Raw genomic sequence first — 23447 nt, 5'->3', positions numbered from 1 at the left:
AAAAAACTACCATCAGCTAAAGACACAGGAGGTTGTTGGGGGTAGGGGAGTCAGCTATGAGAGATGACCAGAAAGCACAGTGAACAAGAGTATGCAGATTTAAGTCCTCACCTTCCACACTGATAAGAGTTTCTAGAGATAAGGCTATTCCCCTTTCTTCCTGGTATAGAAAGAGAGATACCTTTACAAATGGAGATTTCCCTTATAAATGTAAATGTCTCTTACAAAGGGTAACTTCTACTTTTCAGAGCTTTTCCCTTCTGTGGTTTCTTAAAAGTAAGCAGCCCAAAATAATCCTCATGCCAAAGAGACACATTTTGGGGTGGCCAATTCTGCTTTCCCACAATTCCCTTCCTTTTTAAGGCTCAATAATACTCCGTTGAATGTATATACCATATTTCATTTATCCATTCATCCATCAAAAGGACACGTGGGTTGCATCTACCTTTTGGCTAGTGTGAATAATGCTGTTAAGAACATAGATGTAAAAATACCTGTTTAAGTCCCATTTGTTTTGGGTATATATCTAGAAGTGGAATTCCTAGATCATATTCTTATTTTTGAGGAACCACCATACTGTTTTCTATAGCAGATATACCATTTTACACTCTCACCAGCAGTACACAAGGGTTCCCATTTCTTCATGTTCTTGCCAACACTTATTTTCTGGGTTTTTTTCTTTTTCTTTCTTATTTTTATTTTTTTTGCTAATAGTCATCCTACTGGGTATGATCAGTCATCTCATTTAACCTTCACGATAACCTTGGCTATTATTATCCCCATTTTACAAATGAGAAGAGAGTCAGAGATATCAAGTGACTCACAAAAGGACAGTGGTGGAAGCATGATTTGAACCCAGGTCTAAGAGCAGGGCCAATGCTCAGACCACTGTACTAAGTCAAGCCTCGGCCTCTGAGGATGGGGTCAGAGTTCACTGTGGACATGACTGGGCCCTGCAGGTGGTGAAAGGGACCATGAGGGCCACTGTTAAGGCAACAGTCGTGGGAGCACTTCTCCAGCTCTTGGTGCATGCCAGCCAGGGCAGAAGCCTTTGCTCATTGAACCCACCGCAGAGGGAACCTGGTCCTCTCACTTCTCCTGCTTGCTCCTCAGGCTCTCAACCAGCAGGCTGCACACAGGCTCCAAGAGTGCTTAAGGACTCACAATTACAAAAAAGGCATCTCATAAAGGCCTCGTTTCCCATTTATGATTCTACTTGCCCAGCTTCCCCCATGCTGGGAGGGCTTTCTTGTTTCTACCAAACCTAATAAAGGGTTGGGACTGACTCAGAATTGCATGACTAGAGTCAAAGCCACGCTATAACAAGACGAAGTGTCTCACTTCATTCCAAGCACATCATAAGGCGCTCCTTTGGCCATGAGGAATGGAAACGCTGCTAGAACAACGGAGACTGCCTCTGCTCAAGTCATGCTGAGGCCCACACTGAATGAGACGGTGGCAGACTGTGGCGTGACACCAATGTCACCAGTATCTCATGTAGGTTCATGGCCACCTAGCTGGAAGGGCCTCTGTTTCGGAGCCCCCTCGTAGGCCACCTGAGCACAGAACCTGGGAAGGTGCTAACCAGTGGCTTTGTGGAGGACGCTCGCTCACAGGGCACCCACTTTCTGAGCTAAACATAGAAGGCAGCTCGAAAGCCTGCGTTTGTAGGGCCGCAGCTGGAAACCCTATAGGGTCCAGGTTCTTTCTCATTCAGCACTTTTGCTTTCCAGCCCCAAAGGCAATCAAACATGGCCATGTGTTTTGTTGGTGTCTGTCTAGTTCCAAAATAAATGTGATTCCAATCTCCAAGGGCCTGATAAAAGGCCACCCCATGCAAAAACATACTCACGTATTTTCACAATTTTAAAATGTATTTCAGCCATTATGTAACCTTAAACATGACGCTGGCAGGAGGAAGAAGAAAAGCTGAACTTGGTCCCCCGAGGCAACTGGTTTCAGTGTGGACTTCTCGCCAAGTCCCAAACACAAACCTCCTGCCCTGGGTTCTTGCTGTGTTGTCACCAGGGCAGATGGGCCTTCCCAGGAGGACTTCCATCTAGGGAACTTACAGAACTTTGTGGGTACAAAGGAAGCCCCTCCAGACTTTAAGGTACAGGACATATACACACTACATGTTTCCACGTGCAACCATGCACCTAGGCAAGTGTGTATATCAAAGAGTGTGTGTACATACACAAACACACATTCATTCATATTTTTATTCACCCGGTCACTATCTTCAAGTCACGGCACAGAACACCAAACAGAGGTAAACAGCAGGAAACTCCCCAGGGTCGCTTTTGTCCCCGCTCTTGTCCTCTTCTGTTCTCCTTACGCATGGCAGCTCCTACAAAGGAGCTCCAACATCCAGACAATTTACTTGGCATTTTTGAGAAAATACTTTCTACCTACATTTAAAGCTGAACAGGTGAGAAAAGAAGATGGTTTACTGAAGTTACTTTTTAACTTTCTCAGCAACTTGATTAGCCGAGAAATCCAAACTTAATTTGTGGGAAGCAAAGCCCTAACATCGACAGAATGCAACTTTCCCAACTCTCTTAAGGGATGGCCTATTTTTTTATCACATGATGAGGAAGGCAGCACTTGCCCAACAGCCTGAATCCCTGATTGCTAGATGCATGCCTGTTTGAGTCCCCAAATTGAAACCTTTCATAAAACCTCTCAAAAATCACAGAACATGGTCTTTAATTATAAAGACCAGTAGAACTTCTCACAAACAGATGAATTTACTGAAGACCTCGGGTTGTCTGATTTGCGACATCTAACATGTCATCGAATGTTAAGCCTTTTCCTTTGTAAGCTTCTCAGAGGAGACACAAAAGACAGTGTGGATAAGCCTGAAATGGAAGCAGCAGGCACTGTGCCCAACATGAGATGGGGTTATAAGGTAAGGAGACTGACACACCATAACTTGTTCACTCAACGGGGTAATTTCCCCTCGGAGGCAATCATCTGAGGCTACATCTAACCAACAATTTTGAAGGAAAATTGAAACTTGACTTCTGTAAGGCCACAGAGAATAACAAAATAAAGCAAAACGAATAAACAGGAAAGCCCTCAGCAACTAAGAAACCCAAAGCTTAGTCTTAGTAGTAAAACTTTTGTATTCTTACCTCAAACAGTACTTTCCAGCCTCATTTAGCACACAGAACCTTTGACACCTCTACAATTCAAAACCAGTCTCACAGAATGAAGACTTACTAACTCCATGAAAATACAAAAGAATGAATGCTCCCTCTGAAGGAAATTCCACAGGGGGTCTCTATACTTTTTCAGCAATGACACCAGGACTGGAATAAGCAAATGGTCCTCCAGGATGACCAATGGGAGGTGATCAAGTATAAATTTTGGTATGTTTGTCTTTATACATAAAAAGTGGCACGACTTGCTCGCCTGAGCTCTAAATTATGACATCACATAGTTCACAACTTCTCTTCCTCCTTGACATGTTCAATTAATAAAAACCCAACAGGTGCAGTGTTACAGCACTATAGCTCCATTCTCCTCACTTCTCCCTGGTTCTCTAGCACATCTTCCTTCCGTGGCCTCACGGTGGGCTTGAAACAGACTTCCGACAAAGATGCTTCATTCCCAAACACCTTCATCCTGGTTGGTGATGCTCCCTTCCCTCACTTGCTCCACGGATAAATACTCCCTCACTTCCTCCCTCATAGACGGACCTGCTGCATGGAGGTTGGGGGCCACATCTATGAAGCTCCCCCTGGGCCACCCAGACCTATTGGGGAGCTCAGCGCCAGGGCCACAAAGAAAAGGGGTCTTTCTACTCAAGTTTGGGGAAAGCCGTGGGACCCCCAGGCCAGAGCAGCAAGGCCCCAGCACATGGACCAGCTCGGAGCCCCTAGGCAGCATCTCCCTGGCCTTACGTGTGAAACATTTCACAAGGCTGCAGAACATTTCCATTTTCCCTTGTGCAGGATTATCACATCTCTCTACTGGGGGAGGAAAAGGGAGGCTTTTCCATTAATTAAAAAACATTATAATACCAAGCAAGGAAAAAAAAATAAATCCCAATAATTAAAACTAAATTCATAAAGTTTGAATTAGGCTGCCAAAAAAAAAAAAAAAACCCATCACAGTTCAGCTTACAGCCACGGGTAGGAGCAGGACAAACGCCCCACATTACTGACATATCTGATATATATAAGACGTGTCTGGTCAGCCAGGCTGTGGGGATAAGTGGCTGCTCAGGCCACCACCTGGAGAGAGGCCCAGAGGTGTGTGTGTGGGCAAGAGGGATGCAAAGGCTTCCAGAGGTCTCATCTCATTCACCTTCTTCTCACCTATGACAGCTTCTTCATCAGGATGGTGGCAGGAAAGCAAATCACACAGGATGAAGCAATTCAGCAGAGGAAAAGCCCACACCTCACAAAGGCAAGGTGTGAAATGTGGAAAGTGGGGACCACTCAGTGAGGGGGCAGCTGCTCCTGTCAGGGACAAAGGCTGTTTTGCCAGATCCTTCTGCCTTAAGAGTTGCCTTTTCTCCTTGTGTGTGTCCTCCTCCAAGGTGGAGATCAGCAGAACCCTTGCAGTGTCATCCATTCTCCTTCCACAGTGGCCCAAGAGGCCACCAACAGAGACAGGAGGGAGGGTCCCTCAAGTGTGATGTTTTTAAAAGCGAGTTCATTGTCTGTGCCATCAAGCCCCACCCAGTGTAGAGGAGCTTGGTGAGGCCTCTCCCCTTCAGGAGTCAGGACCGCCTTCGAATCAGGGCCAGGGAAGGCCCCCTTGCCTATGCCAGTAAGACCCTTGTAATGTGCAGACATGTTAAGCCTGAGGACATGTTGGCTTCTTGTGCCTCAATCTTCACTAGAAGGTTAGGGGTGTAGTAGATATTGGTCATTCTGGAGTGTCCAGCATCCATCCTCCCTGGCTAAAGCACGCCAAGCCCCTCTGGAGACCCCCCCACATACATTCTTGTGGGAGGTACTGTTGCCTCCCCTATGGAAGCCCAAAAGGTCAGAGCCTCCCTTACTCCCTTGCAGTGGGGGTAGGGAGGGGCAGGCCACGTGACCAAAGGCAGGACTCAGAACTGGGAGCTGGTGACAGGCAGATGGAGGCCACTCCCCACAGGTCTTGCCACTGACCTCTGCATGGTGTATGTGGCCTCGCCCTCTGGGGCTGCCTGGGGGACTGTCTTTGTTCCAACCAGGTCCTCCAACCTCTCCGGCAGCCCACCTTCTGAAAAATGCCCTTTTTGCTTGTTCCTCACAATCAGGAATCGCGTCTGATGAAATGGGCTAAAGCAGACCGGGCAGCACAGAGGGAAAGTATTTTTCACGCAACCCCGAGCTCCATTCAGTACCTCACAGGTTCTTCAAACGAGTTGTTCAAATTTAAGTCTGCAATCTATTTTAAACTATTTTTAAAATAGTAATTAAAACATTTACAATAGTAGGTTACCTTTGGGGGCCTACTGACTGGGAGGCAGCATAAGGGAACCTTTGGTAGGGCTCAAAACATTCCATATCTTAATCTGAGTAGTGGTTGTGAGAGCCTAGGCCTATGATTGCACAATGTGGGTTTAACGTCACTGAACTGGCTACTTCAAAACAGTTAAGATGGTAACTTCTATGTTATATATATTTTACTACAATTAAAAAAATAAATTAAAACAGAATTCAAAACACTACTTTAAAACTATTTCAATGTAGAAAAGATAAAATTTAAAAAAAGTATAGGTATAAATAAAAAACCCATACTTTTTACTCTAAGTTATACCCTAATTAAAACAAGAAAACAAATAAAAAACACTATTATATACCAAATTATGAAACACTGGCCACCCCCAAGCTTTCCTGGTTATCTCAAGGTACCAGATTATGTCATTTTCTGCAGACCTCAGGGTACAGTCCCTCCTGCTAGAGCTGGATCCTGAGATTTGAAGGCAGCTGTTCAAAATCTCTAAGCACTGGCAACCACATATCTGTGTGATTCAGATTATTTTTCCATTCTGTGGAATCAAAACAAAATACAAAAACAAATTGAATGCTAGAATAACAAAATCGTAGAGATGGAATAAAAATAAGTGGTCGCCAGGGGTTAGGGAAAGGGAGGGGGAGACTCTACAGGGCAGCCTGAAGGAGCTGCCTGAAGGTGAGGGACCAGTTCTGTTCCTGACTGTCATGGTGGTTGGACAAATCTACACACGTGATAAAAATGTCACCGAATTATAGGTGAAAACACCCCAAAATGAGTTCATGCAAAAACCAGTGAAACCTGAGTTAAGATCTATAGTCTAGTCAATTGCACTCTGCCAATCAATTTCCTAGTTTTGGAAATACTCTATAGTTACATAAGATGGTACCATTGGAGGAAGCTGGGTAGAAGAGACTTCTCTGTATTATTTTGGCAACTTTCAGTGATTCTACAATTAATTCAAAATAAAAAATAAAAAAATAAAAAAGTAAATTGGATGTTGAGACTGCTATAAGACTGCTATAACCCCATCTTTCAAAATTCTATGTTCATCGAATCACCTATTGTTCTTATTGACTAACTTGATAATACGTAAAAGTAAATTATGACACATTAAAAGAAATGTGTACTAATAAAACACCATGTAGATTTTGTTTTTTGTTTGTTTTTTTTTAAAGAGGGGATTCAGTTCCTTTGTAAAAGCTGAAAATCACAGAGGTATTGGAAAGAACATGCAATAGGGAAGGAGGAGCCGGAGCTAGTTCAGCCTTGAGCTAACCGCTATGACATAAAGAATCAATACACTTGGTCCATGACATTTAAAGACGCTGATGTTTAGAAAATGAGACATATACACCTGGAAGGTCACATAAGGACATAAGATGTCCCCAAGAATGTGTGGCTAAGTGTCAAATGAGTAATGTTATGTGCTGAATTGTGCCCCCCCAAAATTCATAAGTTGAAGTCCTAGCCCCCAATGTGAATGTATTTGGAGACAGGGCCTTCAAAAAGTCAACTAAGGTTAAATGAGGTCATAAGAGTGGGGTCCTAATCCAATATAACTGATGTACTTATAAGTAGAAGACATTAACACAGAGGGAAGACCATGTGAAGACACAGGGAGAAGATGGACATCTGCAAGCCAAAGGAGAGGGGCCTCAGGAGAAATCACCCTGCTGACATCTTGATCTTGGAATGCCAGCCTCAAGAACTGTGATGAAATACACGTCTATTGTCTAAGCCATCAGTCTGCGGTATTTTGTTACGGTAGCCCTAGCAGACTAACACAAGTAAGATGTGGTTTAGAAGAGGGAAAGAAGATAGAACTAGCTGCCTCTTCTTGAACAGGGGGCCTGAAATACAGTACGTAATCACAATTAACGGCAGATATGAAAGTTATTTATTCAAAAGAAAACAAAAGCCAGCTATAAAGCATATGAAAGAAAACCATGTGATGAGATACATGTTGTTCAGAAATGCTCGAGTTCCTTCATCTGCATTCATTCATTCATTCAATCAATCAAGAGTGGTGACTGAGCCTCTCAAGCCCCTGGGTGGGGCAGGTGCTGAAGGATAGGACACATAGGTTAAAGCCAGAGCTCTGCTCTGAGTAGTGCAGTCTTCCAGGAAAGACATGCAGGCAAGGGCAATATAAGGGATCAATGCCTCCCCAAGGCCAAGCATAGGGAGCAGGAGGAGCATGGGGCAGAGGCCCCTTCCAAACAAAAGTACGGTGGCCATCAAAGCTGACTTGTGAACACTGGAAAAGAGCAGTCACTCCTTGGGATAAGCACATGCCTTTGCAGCTCTGTCAATGGACAGAGACCAACAGGTACTAGTATTCTCCAACCCCAACCAGGCTGAGATGTGTTTCAACTATCCCTCCATGGAAGCCAACTTCACATTGCATTTGTCCAGTAATTCCATTATGGAGACAGCCCCCAAAAAATGAAGCACAGATTGGTTGGTTGGTTTTTGACTCTAGCCCTCAGATTTGTTTACAGGTCTGATGAAATGTGATAAATAAAAAATCATTTTGTAAACTTTAAAATGTGACATAAACACTAGTTATCATTATCCTAGATTTTGAAGTACCTTATAATTCTCCTAGTCCAAAAAGATCATTTTATGGATTATGGAGATTTACCCAAGGTCACGTAGCTAGTATGTGACAGAGCCTGAGTGAAGACTCAGGATTATCCACTGCTAGGACTCCAGGGGAAGCACAAGATTTTAACATTTGAATTCCACAATACATATATTTTTCAATCCTATGTTGTTTCCCTTCAATTTACCTATAATTCTAAGCACATTAGATTTAGAATTTTGCTCTCGGCAATGCAATATCTCAACCTTCTGGTGAATAAAAGTTTGCGCTATGGCAGACAAAACTGGAAATCCTCTTGGTGTTTCCTCTCTTAATCAAGGACTCTATTCCTATGCTCAAAGAGTGGTTCCAATTTGAAACGTATGAGGAATCAAGAGCAAGCCAGATATAACTGAGGATAGGAGAGAAAGGAAAATGGCAAGTGAAGGGCAAGGTGGGGAGAAGGAGAAAGTACAGGAGGGAGAGAAGGGGAAGAAGGAAAATGTGTTTTCCAGCACTGCATGTCGGCATCACTACTGTCTGACCAGAAAGCAATGAGCCTGGTGCCAAGGCTGGCGGATACAATCACACTTCACCTCTCAGGACACTTGGTAAAGATCATTCGCATGTACAAAAATAAACCCGTGAGCTTCTGTCTCATGACAATCGCATAACTCAGTGTGGTCCCTGTCCCGCACTGGTGATGAAGAGGCTCAGAGCCAAATGTGCCCCCAACCACAGTAACCTTGGGGCAGCCTGGTGGCTCCTCCCCTTGGTTTAACTTTTCATATCTTCCTTATTAACCCTTTGTCTAGATGTCTTCTTACATAAGCAACTTCAAAACTTTTCAGGAAAATAAACTCAAAGACCCAATTTACAAAAAAAGAGGCAACAGAAAACGTAGAGCTTGTTTAAGGACAGCTCCTCCAGATTGGAAGTGTTATCAAGAAGTCTCCAGATTATCACAAGGTATATCAGCCCTTTAGATTATTATTCTAACTCTAAACTTACCAACAGTATCGCAGGGTTCATCTTTGTGTACGCAGAAATCTGTCCTAAAAAAAAAAAAGACACAGTCAGGGGTATGCAGCACCCCCAAGAATGGGAGAAAGAAGCACTGTCGATTAACCTTGATTAACTGTCCTGCCCACAGCAATGTTACTGCTTTAGTTGTCACAGGTTATTAGTGAAAAATAACAATTAGCAGTGGTGCCAAGAGTAACCCGTCCAGGACATTTCCAATGAGTAGACCCAGTTGCTCCACCTAAGACCCTCGTTTCATAGCTAAACTATTCCATACATAACACTCAGTTGCTGGAAGGACTCCTTCCCACAGCTGAAAAAGTTTTGCAAAGTGTTGGCCAAGTCATTTATCAAAGACAATTATTAGTCAAAATCATCAAACTATAGTGACTTCCCCAAGCAACTTGGGCAGCAACTGGTTTTAGATGTCAGAACGACCATGTATCACTCATATGAGAGGACAAAAAAAAAGTTATCTCTACAAGTTATACTCTTTAAAGCTCCCCAGGATCCCCTAGATGCATGGCAATGGATAAATGAGACAGCAGAGATGCTTAAAATCTGGTCCAGTCCCAGTTCTGCAGGTACAAGGGGCTGTCTCTGGCCTCTTATGTGTGAAACAAGGGGTCTGGACCCTTCTTTCCCAAAGCCAGAGCATTCCCAGGACTCCTTCCATAAGTTCCTCTAGTCAGGAGATGACCAGAGAGCTGACTGGGGCAGTGCCCTGCCTTGGACTAGGTAAGGAGAGCAGTGGCCTGGCCCAGATGTGGCAGCTCCTGAGAGGGCCCCATGCTCATCTTCTCATGGGATCCTCGAGGGGCCAATAGAAAGCACGCACTCACCTGCATCTCTCTGAACACACTCAATTGCAGCTTCAGGTTCAAAGGGTATGTTCTGAAACCACCTCTTCTAATTTTTAAAAAAATATTCTGGGAAAGAAGATGAGGCCAGACAGACAAGGTTGGCACTAAGCAAAGTTGTGAAACCGAGTGGCAGGTGCTGGTTGGGCCCCATCTCCCTCCCATTCCCTCTGTCAAAATCCATTCATAGGCGAAGGGTCTGACCTGCCATTCACACTGGGGACAATGATGGAGAAGGCAATGTGTTACTCTCCTAACCTAATTTGTTATAGACATCTTCCCTTCTCCCTCCACTTCACTCCCATTCCAATCTAGATGTTCTGTTGTATTTGCTTCCAAAATTTGTATTTGCTTCCGATGCCCCTCAGCATCCCCCACATGAGTGGAGGAAAGCCTGAGTGTTCCCAACCCTAGCTTTGCTTCAGGCTCACTTGAGGGTTGTCAACTCACTCAGACCCACAGATTCCAAATCTGTAGGTTTAAGATTCCACTTGGGGTTCTGATGTACAGAATTCCCCAGACCAGGCCCACTGCCTCAGGCCAAAGAACTCCTACCAGACGCCTTGGACATCCTGCCAGCCCAGAAGAGAGGGTGGGGCAGACAGCGGGGGTGGCTGTGACAGTGTTGAAGGTGTGACCTGGGAGCTGGCCAGAGAGACAGAAGGAGAAGCTGGGTCAATCCTGTCAGCAACTCACACAGGTTTTGTGTACTTCAAGTTTCTAATTTTTTCATAATAAACATGTATATTTTTAGTTTTAAATTTTAAAATCAATTTTAAAACTTTAAATTTTAAATCAATTTTAAAACTATCTTAACAAAGGAAAAAAGAAAGCCTTCAAGGCCCCCACACTTTTCACAACCCGACTTAAAAACGAAAGGAAACGCCATGGAAATGGAGAGGGAATAACCATAAGAAACTGAAAATGGAAGCCTCATGAATTGAGTTTTCATCAAAGAAGACCTTTTAGAAGACTAATTAACAGGCAGTAGAAGGTAGCAAGGAAGAAGCACTGGCAGAAAGAAAACCAAAGAAATGTGCTTACTGGTCCTGTATCTGTCTAACCCCAACCCAACGTTCTTGATCTGACACCCTTCCCGTGGAATGTTTCAGGCAATACACACACACACACTCGGACACAAAGACATGGCTGGCCCAAGACCTTGCTCCGGAGTTTCCCAGAGCGAGCAACTAAACGTGTTGAAAACTTCGTCCCATTACCTCCTCCGGGCAAAAGCAGCAGCGGCGCACCGCCATCAGTCCCACAGAAGAGAAAATGGCGCCAATCAGCAGACAGAAGCAGGCGCGGGAGCTGCAGAGGCGGCCGCCATCTTGGAGAAAGCCAACCCAGCCCTATTGGCTTAAAGGGGCGCTATGTGTTCTCCCCTCCCATGGCTTGAGGGTAAACTGGCAGTCTCAAATGGCCTCAGTGGTGCCACATGTTGCTTCTTCTGAGGAAAAGGGAGGAGGTACGGTCAGCTCACGGAGGGCCAAGCTCCATTAGAGGCCTGGCTTAAAAGGGTCAGCCAAAATTTAAATCTTCACCTTCCTGTTCAAGGTACTTTCTCAGAAACGGAAAAGTAAGCCACGAGCCTGCAGGGACAGGTTCATCTCCAGGTAATCCGGCTCCCACTACAAACTCATGCCAAACCCATATGTAGGGGCTGCAGGGTGTGTTTGAAGAATGAAACAAAAAACAAATGAGGGCCCAGAGGCAGCAGTCCAGTCTCCGAGTACATTCCGGTTGCACTGTTCCATCCTCAAGAGAAGGAATACTCTGCGGATCTACATAACAGGGCCGGCTTCATGGGTGTGTGTGATCCCTTCAGTCGCACAGCCTCCACACTCAAAGCCCCCCACCCCACAACCTGGTTTATTGCTCTGCTGTCAGTCTTGAAATTCTTAATTTTTTGAACATGGGGTCCCGCATTTTCCTTCTCCAGTGGGCCCCACAAGTTAACGTAGCTAGTCCTGTGCATGACCTACTGCCTGGCATACAGCTGGGGCTTAATAAATTCCGGTTCCTTTATTAAACGACTGACATATATCTCCAGACCACTTTCAACGTGCTCTGCAAGTTTATTGGTGGCCTTGTCTCTCCTCAATTTTTGGAAATCTGGAAATATGTAACATTATGGTCCACAGATACTTATTGAGCTCTTACCATGAGCAAGGCCTGCAAGAGGCCCCCTTGGTCAGAAGGTCAAAGGAAGGGCAGTTCCTGGGGAGCTGGATGGAGTTACATGGGAGGGAAGGTTGAGGGACAGCTGGAGGCATCCCCATGGTCAAGCTTCGGGCCAGCCCTGTGTTAGCTCTGGTGTCTCCTGGGAATGCAGACCTGGGTTTTAGGGGGGAAAAAAATCCCTCTTTCCTGGCTTTTGGGGGAGATGCAGAGCCAAAGGTAAAGCTGTGGCAGATGTTGAAGACACCTGGACCCCAGTCCTCTGTGTGGGCCCCATGTGGCCCCCAGACTCAGTCTACTCAAAGGTCCTTTTTAGCCCCAGACACGGCTGCAGCTGCTGGAAATCCGTTTCTGGCTCAGCAGCTTCTGCTGGACGTGATGTCATGCTCACATCTCCACGGCTGGCGATCTGTAGGGTTGGTGGGTGTCCAGGAGAATACACTCTCAGGCTCAGCCACAGCCCATACAGAGAAAAAAAAGAAAAGAGAAGAAACCCTCACATCAGCTAGTCCCGGTCACAGGACCCAGGGACAGAGGCCCCTAAACACTGCCTGGTCTGTGCAGCCCGCAATTAGACCCTCAGCTCGGATTACTCTGGTAGTAACAGACCACTTCTCGAGAGCAACAGCTGTCTCACACCCAAATTTCCATGCAAAAACCTCAGCCCCTTATTATCCCAACCTAGGGAATTGCAGCTCTCTGCCTCTGATTATTAAACAATGCTTCTTGGCCAACTCGGCTTCCAGCCCTGACTCCAACGCTGCCTCCCCCTGTCCTTGTGGGAGGTCTTCAATTTAACATCTGTGAGGACCCAGAGGACGGGATGGGCATCGACCCGTTCAGTGCAGCAGCTCCACAGAGGCAGGTGAGAGGCATCCTGACTGCTCAGGTAGCCCATGAGGCGTCAGCATGAAATGGAGAAAGAAAACACAGACTCCTGGCCTGGCCACAGGTAACAGTGATGCCGGAGGGCCTTTGCATCAGCTCTGCCTGCCGCTGAAGAAATCTGCCTTTTCCAGGCTGCCGGACATCCCCCTCCCCAGCACCTGCACTCAGAACCACTCTCGTGCAATCACCCCCCTGCAACACACATACAATGTGCTTAGTTGAAAAAGAACATTTAAAAAAATTTTTTATTGTGATAAAATACACATATAAAATTTACCATCTTAACTATTTTTAAGTGTACAGTTCAGTAGTGTCAAGTATATTCACATTGCTGTACACCCAATCTCTAAAACTGTTCTCATCTTACAAAATTGAAACTCTATATCCATTAAACAACTCCCCATTCCTTCCTCCCCTCTGTTCCTAGCAACCACCATTCTACTTTCTGTCTCTGTGAATTTGACTGCTCTAGGTACCTCATATGAGTGAAATCACAGAGGATTTGTCTTTTTGCAACTGGCTTATTTCACTCAGCATAACGTCCTCAAGGTTCACCCATGTTGTAGCATGTGTCAGAATTTCCTTCCTTTTTAAAGTTGAACAATATTCCATTGTATGTATACACATTTTGTTTATCCATTCATCCATCAATAGACTCTTGAGTTTCTTCCACATTTTAGCTATTATGAGTACTACTACTATGAACATAGGTGTACAAAATATCTTTTCAAAACCCTAGTTTCACTTCTTTTGGGTATATACCCAGAAACGGATTTATTGGATCATATGGTAGTTTTATTTTTAATTTTTTGAGGAACCATCATACTGTTTTCCACAGCAGCTGCACCATTTTACATTCCCACCAACAGCACACAAGCTTTCCAATGTCTCCACATCTTCGCCAACACTTGTTATTTTCTGTTTTGTGTTTTTATAGTAGCCATCCTAATGGGTGTGAGATGCATAAAAGAACATGTTTAAGCAAACTATTTCCAGTGTAGTAAATAAGCTGTTAGAAGGCGGGAAAAGGAAAAAGAAAAGACACCCTAACCGGCAGCATTCTCAGGCTGAGGGTACATTCATGTCTGCCAACGGCATTTGTAAAAGGGCTAATCCAGAAGTTTTGTCAACACTAACGTCAGTAACATTTATTGCCTCTGAAAAAAAATGGCTATCCGTTCTCATACCAAGACCACTTACAAGTGCTTGCTCCACCCAGACAAGGAAGGAAACAGTAGGAAAGCGAATAAACAGTATAGGGAAAATTCCCATAGGTTATTATTTTTAACAAAACACCAGAATTTATGTATTTTATATAGTATTTATACAAACCACTTTCCAAGTAGTAACCTTGGAAGTTTAGCTGCGTATTCCAAAGATGATATTAGTTAGAGCTCCTCTCCAGTAAAAGTCTTTAGACCTCATTTAATTATCATTTGGAAAATCAGTCACATTAATTTATAGTCACACACAGACATGGTTCCCAAGGACTCCTGCCTGCTCCCCAAATCAAATCCATACTCAAAGGACGGTACCCATAACCCCAACACCTCAATCCTCAGAGTGCTTTACAGAAAGCCCCACAGGTTCCAAAAGCCACTGCAAAGTGCCCTGAGCCACAGTGGCCTCTGGCCAGTGAGCGTGGGGGCCAGAGCTGCTGGGGGAGGTGGTACCTGGAGGTTCCCAGCGCTCATTAGGATGGGCAAACCCTGACCCAAAGCAAGAACCAGGTCATGCTCATCCCTTGTCCTTGGTGCCCGGTAGCGTACCAGCTGTATTGTAGGCGATCAGAATTATTAAACAGACTTGTTCTCAAATGCCCCATTATATATTTAATCACATCCTGTAGAAGCAGCAAATGCTCTCATAAGGTATCAGTGTGCTACAGAGCACATTTTAACCCTTTGGGGATGGCAATTGATGAATCATCTACAAGAGTTATTAGGCATGTGTTTGGTGTCTGGTGGTGGCAATGTGCATATTCTGGGTTTTTCAAGAGGGGAAGGTTAGGGAGCTGCATTGCCTGATGCCTGAGGCTAAGGTCACAGAACTACCCCAGCTAGCTTTGGGATGTCATTGGGCCAGGAGCTTGTATTATGTGGCCCAAGAGATGCAAGCAAAGAGCCTTTCTGGGCTCAAAACCAAAGTCTTAAACCAGATTTAAGTCTTCTTAGAAGGGCAGGCTGTCTTCAAGCTAAACACAGGGTAAATTGTTCCCTTTCACAACTTTACCTCTAAACTCAGAGAAAAAGAAAGCATGTAACTTGGCAAGTAGTTTCCTTAAATTAAAAAGAAAATCCTTAAAATTCAAAGTTGATATCTTCATAGAAAATCTAATAAAATTTTGGTATTTTTAATCTAATGGATTAAATTATCATGAAACATTTCTGCATATTTTCTAATGGGGGATTTTGATATGAATGCATAACACATTTTATTTATGTTATTGAAGCAAAGCAACCAAAGAAAATCAGTTTTTCTCAGAGAGGTTTGGGACATAGGGAAAGAGTGAAATAGCCACATCTATAACCTGTTGTGGGTTGAACTTGGTACCCCATAAAGGTATGTCTACGTCCTAATCCCTGTACCTGTGAATGCAATCTTATTTAGAAAGAGGGTCATTGCAGATGTAATCAAGTTAAGATGAGGTCACACTGGATTAAGCTGGGCCCCAATTTGGAGACAGGGAGAATAAGATGTGATGATGGAGGAGAGACTGGAGTGATGCATCTACAAGACAAGGGATGCCAAGAATTGCAGAGAGCCACCAGAAGTTAGGAGGAAGGAATGATCTTCCCCTTGAGCTTTCAGAGAGAGCATGGCCCTGCCCACACCTTGACTTCAGACTTCGGGCCTCCAAACCTGTGAGAGAATAAATTTCTGTTCTTTTAAGCCACCTAGTTTGTAGCAATTTGTTACTGCAGCCTTAGAGGACTAAAGTAACATTGCTGCTGCCTGCGTGAAAGATTGCCTCTGGTTTCTATTGTCCACTGCCGGGCCCCTGCTTTCCCTCTCAAGCTGGAAGAGTAAATCCAGCTGCAGCTTATAAAGAAGCTTAGCTCCTTGCCTCAAACAGAGCCTCCATGTGAATTCCACGGGCTTCTCTGCCCACTACAGTCATCCTGAGAGTGCCCCGTGGACGGGGCTGTGCACGGCACACACGACGTGCCTGTGTCGACTTCCTCTCACAGAAAACCCGGGGTATCTATTCTCCCACAGTAGTGTGCTGATGCCCGTTTGGAAGCAGCCTCAAATACAGGTTAGCTCTTTCCCAGGGAGCATTATATTTGTGGGGAGAGACAGTAGATGAATTTTCTTGGAAGTTTTAAGACTCTTGGGTAACTAGGATTTCAGTACTTTTTTTATTAACAATAACAATAGCAACACTAATGGCTAACACTTATTGTGTCCTTTAGGCCAGGCACTGTGAAAGTGCTTCTCATGCTCATTTAATGCTCACACTTCAGAGGTAGGTACTATCATTTATCCCCATTTTACTGATGAGGAAACTGAAGTTCAGACAGGTGGCCCAAGGTCTGATTTCCAAGCCTGAATTCCTAGCAAATTGCCCTCTTTCCTCTCCAATGGGAAATGTCTTTTCCCTCTCACATTTTCAGCTACAGGCCGAATCCCACTTTACCTGGTCACGAATACAGCGGCATCCACGGGGGGTGTATCGTCCTTCCCTCCTGGAACCTGATTGTTGCCGAGGTACCGTGCACCTCCATATTCCTCATTCTGCCAGTGACAGAAGCTCTCCAGGGACCGCTCACCATGATGCCCAATAGACAACTTGGCCTAAAAGAAATCAGGGGGGTGCAGTTAAAGAAGCAAATGCCCAGGGAAGCCAGAGTTTATGCTCAGACTACAATGTGGGCTTTCAGGTGGAGACAGCTACTCACTGGGACATCATTCAATGATGTGCTTTCCCCCAGTACAAACTTAATGCTGGTAGACAGGTGCAGAGACTCAGAGAGAGGCCATCAGGGACTTTATTTATAATTTCAAATGAAGACTATGTTATTAAAGAAAAGCATTCTTCTTTCCGGCAAACTGAACAGTGTACCCAACCAAGCATCAGTCCCTCATTTTCACATTCATTGCTCCACTCAGCAGGTAACACTGTCATGTGGGAATGCACTTAACAGACCAGAAAATGATGCTACAGTGAATCCAAATTTGGCCTGAAGTTTGGGTATAGCTCCAGAAGGGTAGCCATGGTTCCAAAGATCTCACCGTCAAGCCTTTGCACACATGTGAGAGATGCCAAGAGTGAAGGAGGGATGCATAAGGCCCATTGCTCAGGGTTCCCTTGATATTCTGAGCAGATTTTATGCACACCAAGCTTCCAGTTAATGGTACGTGCCCTACTCTCACCCAACATCTCGGCCCCTGGCCCAGGGCACACTGTTGCCATCTGCAAAGCCAGGAAGGATGGATAAGAAAGACAACCACCTGGACTCCTCCTTAGCACTAAACAGCAACTAGAAGTTTAAGACCAGTTACATTCTCTATGTGCTCTGAAGGGTGCCGCTGGAGACTTACAGGACGTTGTCGTAGCAGGACCAGCTTGGTAACTTGAATGTTAACTTTAATTCCAAGGCTTTGGTGCTGAAACATATTGTACACCTATTGAGAGGAAAAAAATATATATATAAAAAGGTAAATATAAAAATTTTACAAAATACAGTGGTATCCTGGATGAGATCCTGGAACAGAGAAAAGATATTAGGTAAAAACTAAGGACATCTGAATAAACTATGGACTTTAGTTAATAATAACGTATCAATATTGGTCCATTAGTTATAATAAACATACCATACTAAGATATTAATAATAGTAGAAACTCTGTACTATCTGTTCAATTTTTCTATGAATCTAAAATAAAATATAAATGAATACAATATAAATTTATTTATAAGTAAATCATAAATTCTATTCATTAAAAATCATATTAATTAAAAATACTAAAAAAAATCTTATGCTCCTCCAGTACAAAAAAAATCTAAAGAAAGAACAATTACGTGAAATTCAAATTTCGGTGTTCATTGATAAAGTCTTATTGAAACAAAAAAAATACATATAGGTGAGAAATATAACCTAAATTTTATTTAAAAGGCCTTCTGAGACCACAAAACTCCCAGAAATATGAATTTTCCAAAAGAAATAGGTATAAGATAGAAAACTCTGGAATCACACACATGTATGCATACATAACATATACATACACATACAGCGAAGCTGGAAATCAGTTGTTTTAAAAAAAATTCATATAAAATAAGAGATTCTGAAAAAAAGAGAATGGATGTTAAACGATTCCGGCAGAAAACTCAAAACTTCCATTCTGGGCTTTTATGCGGGAGATTGAAGGGGATCTTTTTGAAGGGGAGGGAAGAGGTCAACGCCTGCGGCCAGCTGCCACAGTCTGCATCGTGTGTGCCAGTCTGCATCATCTCTAACCCTCATCACAAACCATTAAGGTTATATCTCCACCACCCTGGGCTCATCGAAATAAAGCCACCCGCTCAAGACCCAGAGCCAGTCAGCGATGAGCCCAGCTCAAATCTAGGCTTGTCCAGCCATGAAGACCATATTCCTTGTTTATTCCCTTAATTTTCACCAAAGTTTGTCTGTTAGAGTAACAGAAAAGGCTATGTCCCTCTCAGTTTTGCACCTCTTGTTGGCAGAACTTAATTATAAGGATCTCAATATTAAGAAGTCAAAGGAAAGAGTTTCAAGGGGAAGAGAGGACAGAAAGCCTCAAATGAGGCAAAGGAATCAAAGTTGACATGGACAGAAAAAAGCCAACTGGATTTGAGGACCCCCAGGTCATTACGACCCTCCTGAATTCCCTTTCCATAATATGGAGAAAGCAGGATGCAAGGAGGTATGTTGGGCAGGTGATGAAGGTCGGAGAGTAAGATATAGAGCAACAAGGATGAGAACCTTTTGAATATTCTTTTATTTTTATTGAGGCAATACTTTTATATGTTTCATTATGTCCTGGTTTTTGTTTGTTTTTCCAGTTTTATTGAGATATAACTGACATATAACATTTTACTAGTTTTAGGTGTACAACATGATGATTTGAGATAGATCTCGAAATGATTACTACAATAGGCCTAGTTCACATCCATCACCTCACATCGTTACAATTTTTTTCTTATGATGAGAACTTTTAAGACCTACTCTCTCAGCAATTTTCAAATATATGAAACAGTATTGCTAACTATCGTCACCATGCTATACATTACATCCCCAGGACTTATTTATCTTATAACTGGAAGTTTATACCTGTTGACTCCCCTTCATTCATTCCCCCACTCTCCTCAAGCCCTGCCTCTGGTAACCACCAGTCTGTTCTCTGTATCCATGGTTTTTTAGATGCCACATATAAGTGAGATCATACAGTATCTGTTTTTCTCTGATTTATTTCACTTGGTTTTGAATATTCTACTTGTTTTTTTCTGATGGATATAATCTAGAGGGAGAATTTTCCAGCAGGGACATTAAAACTTTCTCCAGTTAGTGCTGTGTTCACCAGTACACCAGCAGCAACATAAAGCAACAACCACAGCAGAGACTGTAGCCATGGTTAATTCAGGCCATGTGAAGCTCGACACCGTGTCTGACACACAAGCATCAGAGGCCAGGCATGCACAGTGTGTGAGCATCTGTATGACAAAGGAATTAGCTGTGTCATCGCTTGCATTTTACTCTTTAAACACCATTATTAAAGCAAAATAAAACCTTTGTGTAACTGAATATTATTTCCCACAAGGAAAAACAGAACACATTCAGTTGTTCTGTTCTCACATTTTCCTCCCCAGAGTTTTTTTCCTTGAGAACAAAACAACAGTCTTCTTTTTTCCTTTTTTACACTGGACCATCCATAGGCCAATTCTGAAGTCATGTCTTAATTATCTATCCCCAAACCTGGGTGAAGAAGGGGAAAGCACATAACTTTTTCCTTGTTTTGATATTTTGAGAACCACCCAATGGCTGTAATTCAAATTTTTCCAGAAATATTCAGCATTAGGATTGGGCCCAAACTGGAAAACCTCAATTCAAAACATGAAAATTAGGAAGAATGAAAACTTGAAGTTAGGAGGGAGAAAATTCAAGTCGCACAGGGTTTTAAGGTGCAATCTACACATTGCGTGTAATGTTGACACCAGCCAAAGACACTTAAAAAATATTGTAGGTTTAAAGAAATAACGTAGTAAAGCAATTCTCAGTGGTATTCTGACATGCCACATAAAAGCAGCATAAAGAACCTGTGTGGAATGGTGCAAGTTTCAGGAGAACAAAAGTATGGGAACAAACTTCCCGGTCAGAATCTCCCATTTTCTCCTCACCGGGATGATGACAGTTCCACGCATATCATACACCACTACCCCAAAGGCTCAGTTGCTTCCCTTGGAGCAAATGCACAAAAAAGATGTGAGATGGAGTGGGGGGAGCTTCATGCTCCAGGGGCTAGGAAGGAGGGGGAGATGGGGAGCTGTTTAATGGGCATAGTTTCAGTTTTGCAAGATGACAAAGTTCTAAAGGTTGGTTGCACAACAATTTGAATATACATAATACTGAACAGTACACTTCAAAATGACTAAGATGGTAAATTTTGTTATGTGTACATGTTACCAAAATAAAAATTTTAAATTAACTAATTAAAAAAAAAAGTTTCATGCTCTAAACAACATTCTCTAGTAAGCCTGTAGGAAAGCATTTACCTTGACATTAACTATGAGAGCAGAAATGGGAGCCTGACCATGGCTACAGTGCCTTGTCACCTGATGTGAGCTGTACCACGCTCCCAGAAAGCTCAGCAGGGAGCAGGGCAGACGCACAGGATCTCCCTCGAGGCTCAGCGCCAAGCTAGGCCAGCCAGATGAAAATCCCATGACAGCCACAAAATACAAAGCAGCAGGCTTCAAAGACATGTAGCAAAGTCTCCCCATCTTTTTTCCCCATGGAAATTCATACTCAGGAGAAGTCTTGGAGGTGGTGGCCACACGATGTTTAGGGAGACACCTGGTTGGGCAGAGAACAGTATAGCCAATTGTCTGGAAACTCTGTCTCCGGCGTCCAGCTCTGGCTGGGTCCTGGCAAGTGTTCAGAGCCCTAGCTGCATTTGTCACATTTCCTTGGCAGCCTGGAGACGGAGCTGAGTGGACCCACTACCAGCAGCACACTGCGGCTCTCCTGGCTGGTGACTTGGGGACACAGTCAGAGAGCGGGAGACAGGGACCAGAGAAGGAGCAGGTGACGGGGGTACATGGGGAGGAGCTGTTCATAATACCAAGCAGGGTTTTCACAAGAGCACCACCTACCTGCGTGACTGAGGGGCTCCCTAGGACAGACGGGGACTGCAGACGACACTCTCACATCACATACGGCGCCCATTCAGACCCCCACACAGGAGGGGATGACGTTCTCTAGCACAGTGCCACTCAGTGGGGTCCCTGAAGCAGCAGCACCAACATCACCTGGGTACTTGTTGGAAATGCACATTCTAGAGCCCAGCCCAGACCCACTGAATCAGAGACCCTGAAGGTGGGTCTGGCCATCTGCGTTTAACAAGCTCCCAGCAGTTTCCCATCAATGGCTGCCGGATATGAGAACCAGTGAGTGCTCTAACACCTTGCGAGTTTCTCTGGTCACCAGAGAGAGGCTTACTGTCTGTTTTGAATGGTAATTGAGTAAAATTGATGTCATTTTCCCTCCAAACAGAACTTGCCTGGAACGTCTCAGGTTTTCATTCCGCTCCATGGTTGTTAAGGAAGCTAAAAACAACCAAAGCTCTGTCAAGTGGCCCCGTTTTCCAATTTGGCCGCCCAAACCCAGGGTTTCTAGTGTCAGCGCCACCTGTTTCCGTCTGCAATTTGTTTTAAAATATTCGTGCTCCTGTGTCACCACCACCCCCAACCAAAGGAAAATAAGTCATGTAGGTAAAGAAGCACTACAGCACATTTTGAAAATCAACAAGAGCCGAGTCCAGAGCACCCCTCTGCGGCTCGCTGCCAACTGGGAGACCCGGCCTGGCGGAGGCTTCTCCGTCTGCGCTTACGTGTGCAGGTGAGTGGTGTGCTGGAGAGACAGCCTGGAGTAGGACTCCATTTCCCTGGATAAGTGCCAGGCAGAGGGATCTCACATAGCACAAATCATTGCAGGCCACTCTTCTGCTTAAACCTTGCAGCAGCTTCCCGTTGCACGTGCAGCGAGGCCCAGCCCCATGCCTGGCGTACCAGCCTGCGAGGTCGGCCGGATGGCGCACCTCTCACCACACCCCCAACCTCCCCATCACCGATCAGAACAGCCTCTTTCCGTGCCCTCCCAAATGCCAGAATGACCCCCACTGGCTGGCTCCTTAATGTCTTCCCTTCTAAGTGGAAGTCACTCCTCACAGAAGTGTCCCTAACTACCTCAGTCACTTGCTATCACCTGGATCTTCGCATAGCAGTTTATCAAATCTGCACACAAATTTTACTGATTTGTGTGTTGAGCACTGTCTGTCGGTCCCACTACATGAGCTCCATGAGGCCTACTCTCTCCCCAGTCTTTACAAGAGTCCCTAGCACACATCAGGTGCCCAGTAAATACAGCTGAATGGAATTAGTGAGTGAACCTCTTTTTAATTTTTAATTGCACTAAAATACAAATAACACAAAATTTACCATCTTAACCATTTTTAAGTATGCAGTTCAGTAGTGTTAAATACGTTCACATTATTGTGCTACCATCACACCATCATCCATGGAACCCTTTTCATCTTGCAAAACTGAACCTCTGTAGCCATTACACAACTCATTCTCCCTTCCTCCCAGTGCCTGGCAGCCACCATTCTACTTTCTGTCTCTGTGGATTTGACTACCCCAGGCACCTCATATAAGTGGAATCATATAGTACTTATCTTTTTGTGACTGACTTATTTCACTTAGCAGAATGTTCTTCAGGTTCATCCATGTTGGGGCATATATCAGAATTTCCTTCCTTTTTAAGGCTGAACAATATTCCATTGTGTGTATATATATACATACCCCATTTTGTTTATCTGTTCATCCTTCAATGGGCACTTGGGTTACTTCCTCCTTTTGGCTATTGTGAAGAATGCTGCCATGAACATGGATGTACATATATCTCTTGGAGACCCTGCTTTCAATTCATTTGTGTATATACCCAGGAGTGCAGCTATAGGATCATATGTCATGTGAGTGAACCTCTTATACTCTAGCCTGTGTAGTGGCCAGACATTTTGCTGGAATTTTTCTTCTTCTTTCTTAGCTAAACAGCATCTACTGCTGTTTTCACTGGGGAAAATTCCCCCACAGGGTGAGCTCTGGAAAAAGGCAGGGACTCTCTTCCCAATATAGAAACCAAAGGGAGTATCAGCCTCACTCTGGCCTGCCACAGCAGCCCTGGAGTAGGCCCGTTCCTGGACACTCACC

At 44.2% G+C, this 23447-nt stretch overlaps 1 protein-coding gene across 1 annotated transcript in view; it reads right to left on the bottom strand.

Moving 5' to 3' along the window:
• The window catches only part of ADAMTS17 (ADAM metallopeptidase with thrombospondin type 1 motif 17), a 366608-nt gene that overhangs the window by 247598 nt on the left and 95563 nt on the right, over positions 1–23447 (bottom strand). The window contains 3 exon segments of the mRNA XM_087428860.1: positions 9059–9102; positions 16640–16797; positions 17545–17628. Of these exon segments, the coding sequence (XP_087284986.1) occupies positions 9059–9102; positions 16640–16797; positions 17545–17628 (286 nt within the window).

The sequence above is a fragment of the Ceratotherium simum genome, chromosome 3 (genome assembly GCF_057802395.1).
Source record: "Ceratotherium simum simum isolate JZ-2026a chromosome 3, ASM5780239v1, whole genome shotgun sequence".
In the NCBI taxonomy this organism is placed as follows: domain Eukaryota; kingdom Metazoa; phylum Chordata; class Mammalia; order Perissodactyla; family Rhinocerotidae; genus Ceratotherium; species Ceratotherium simum.
The sequence above is the reverse complement of the archived record's forward strand: the minus strand, read 5'-3'. Positions and strand labels throughout refer to the sequence as shown.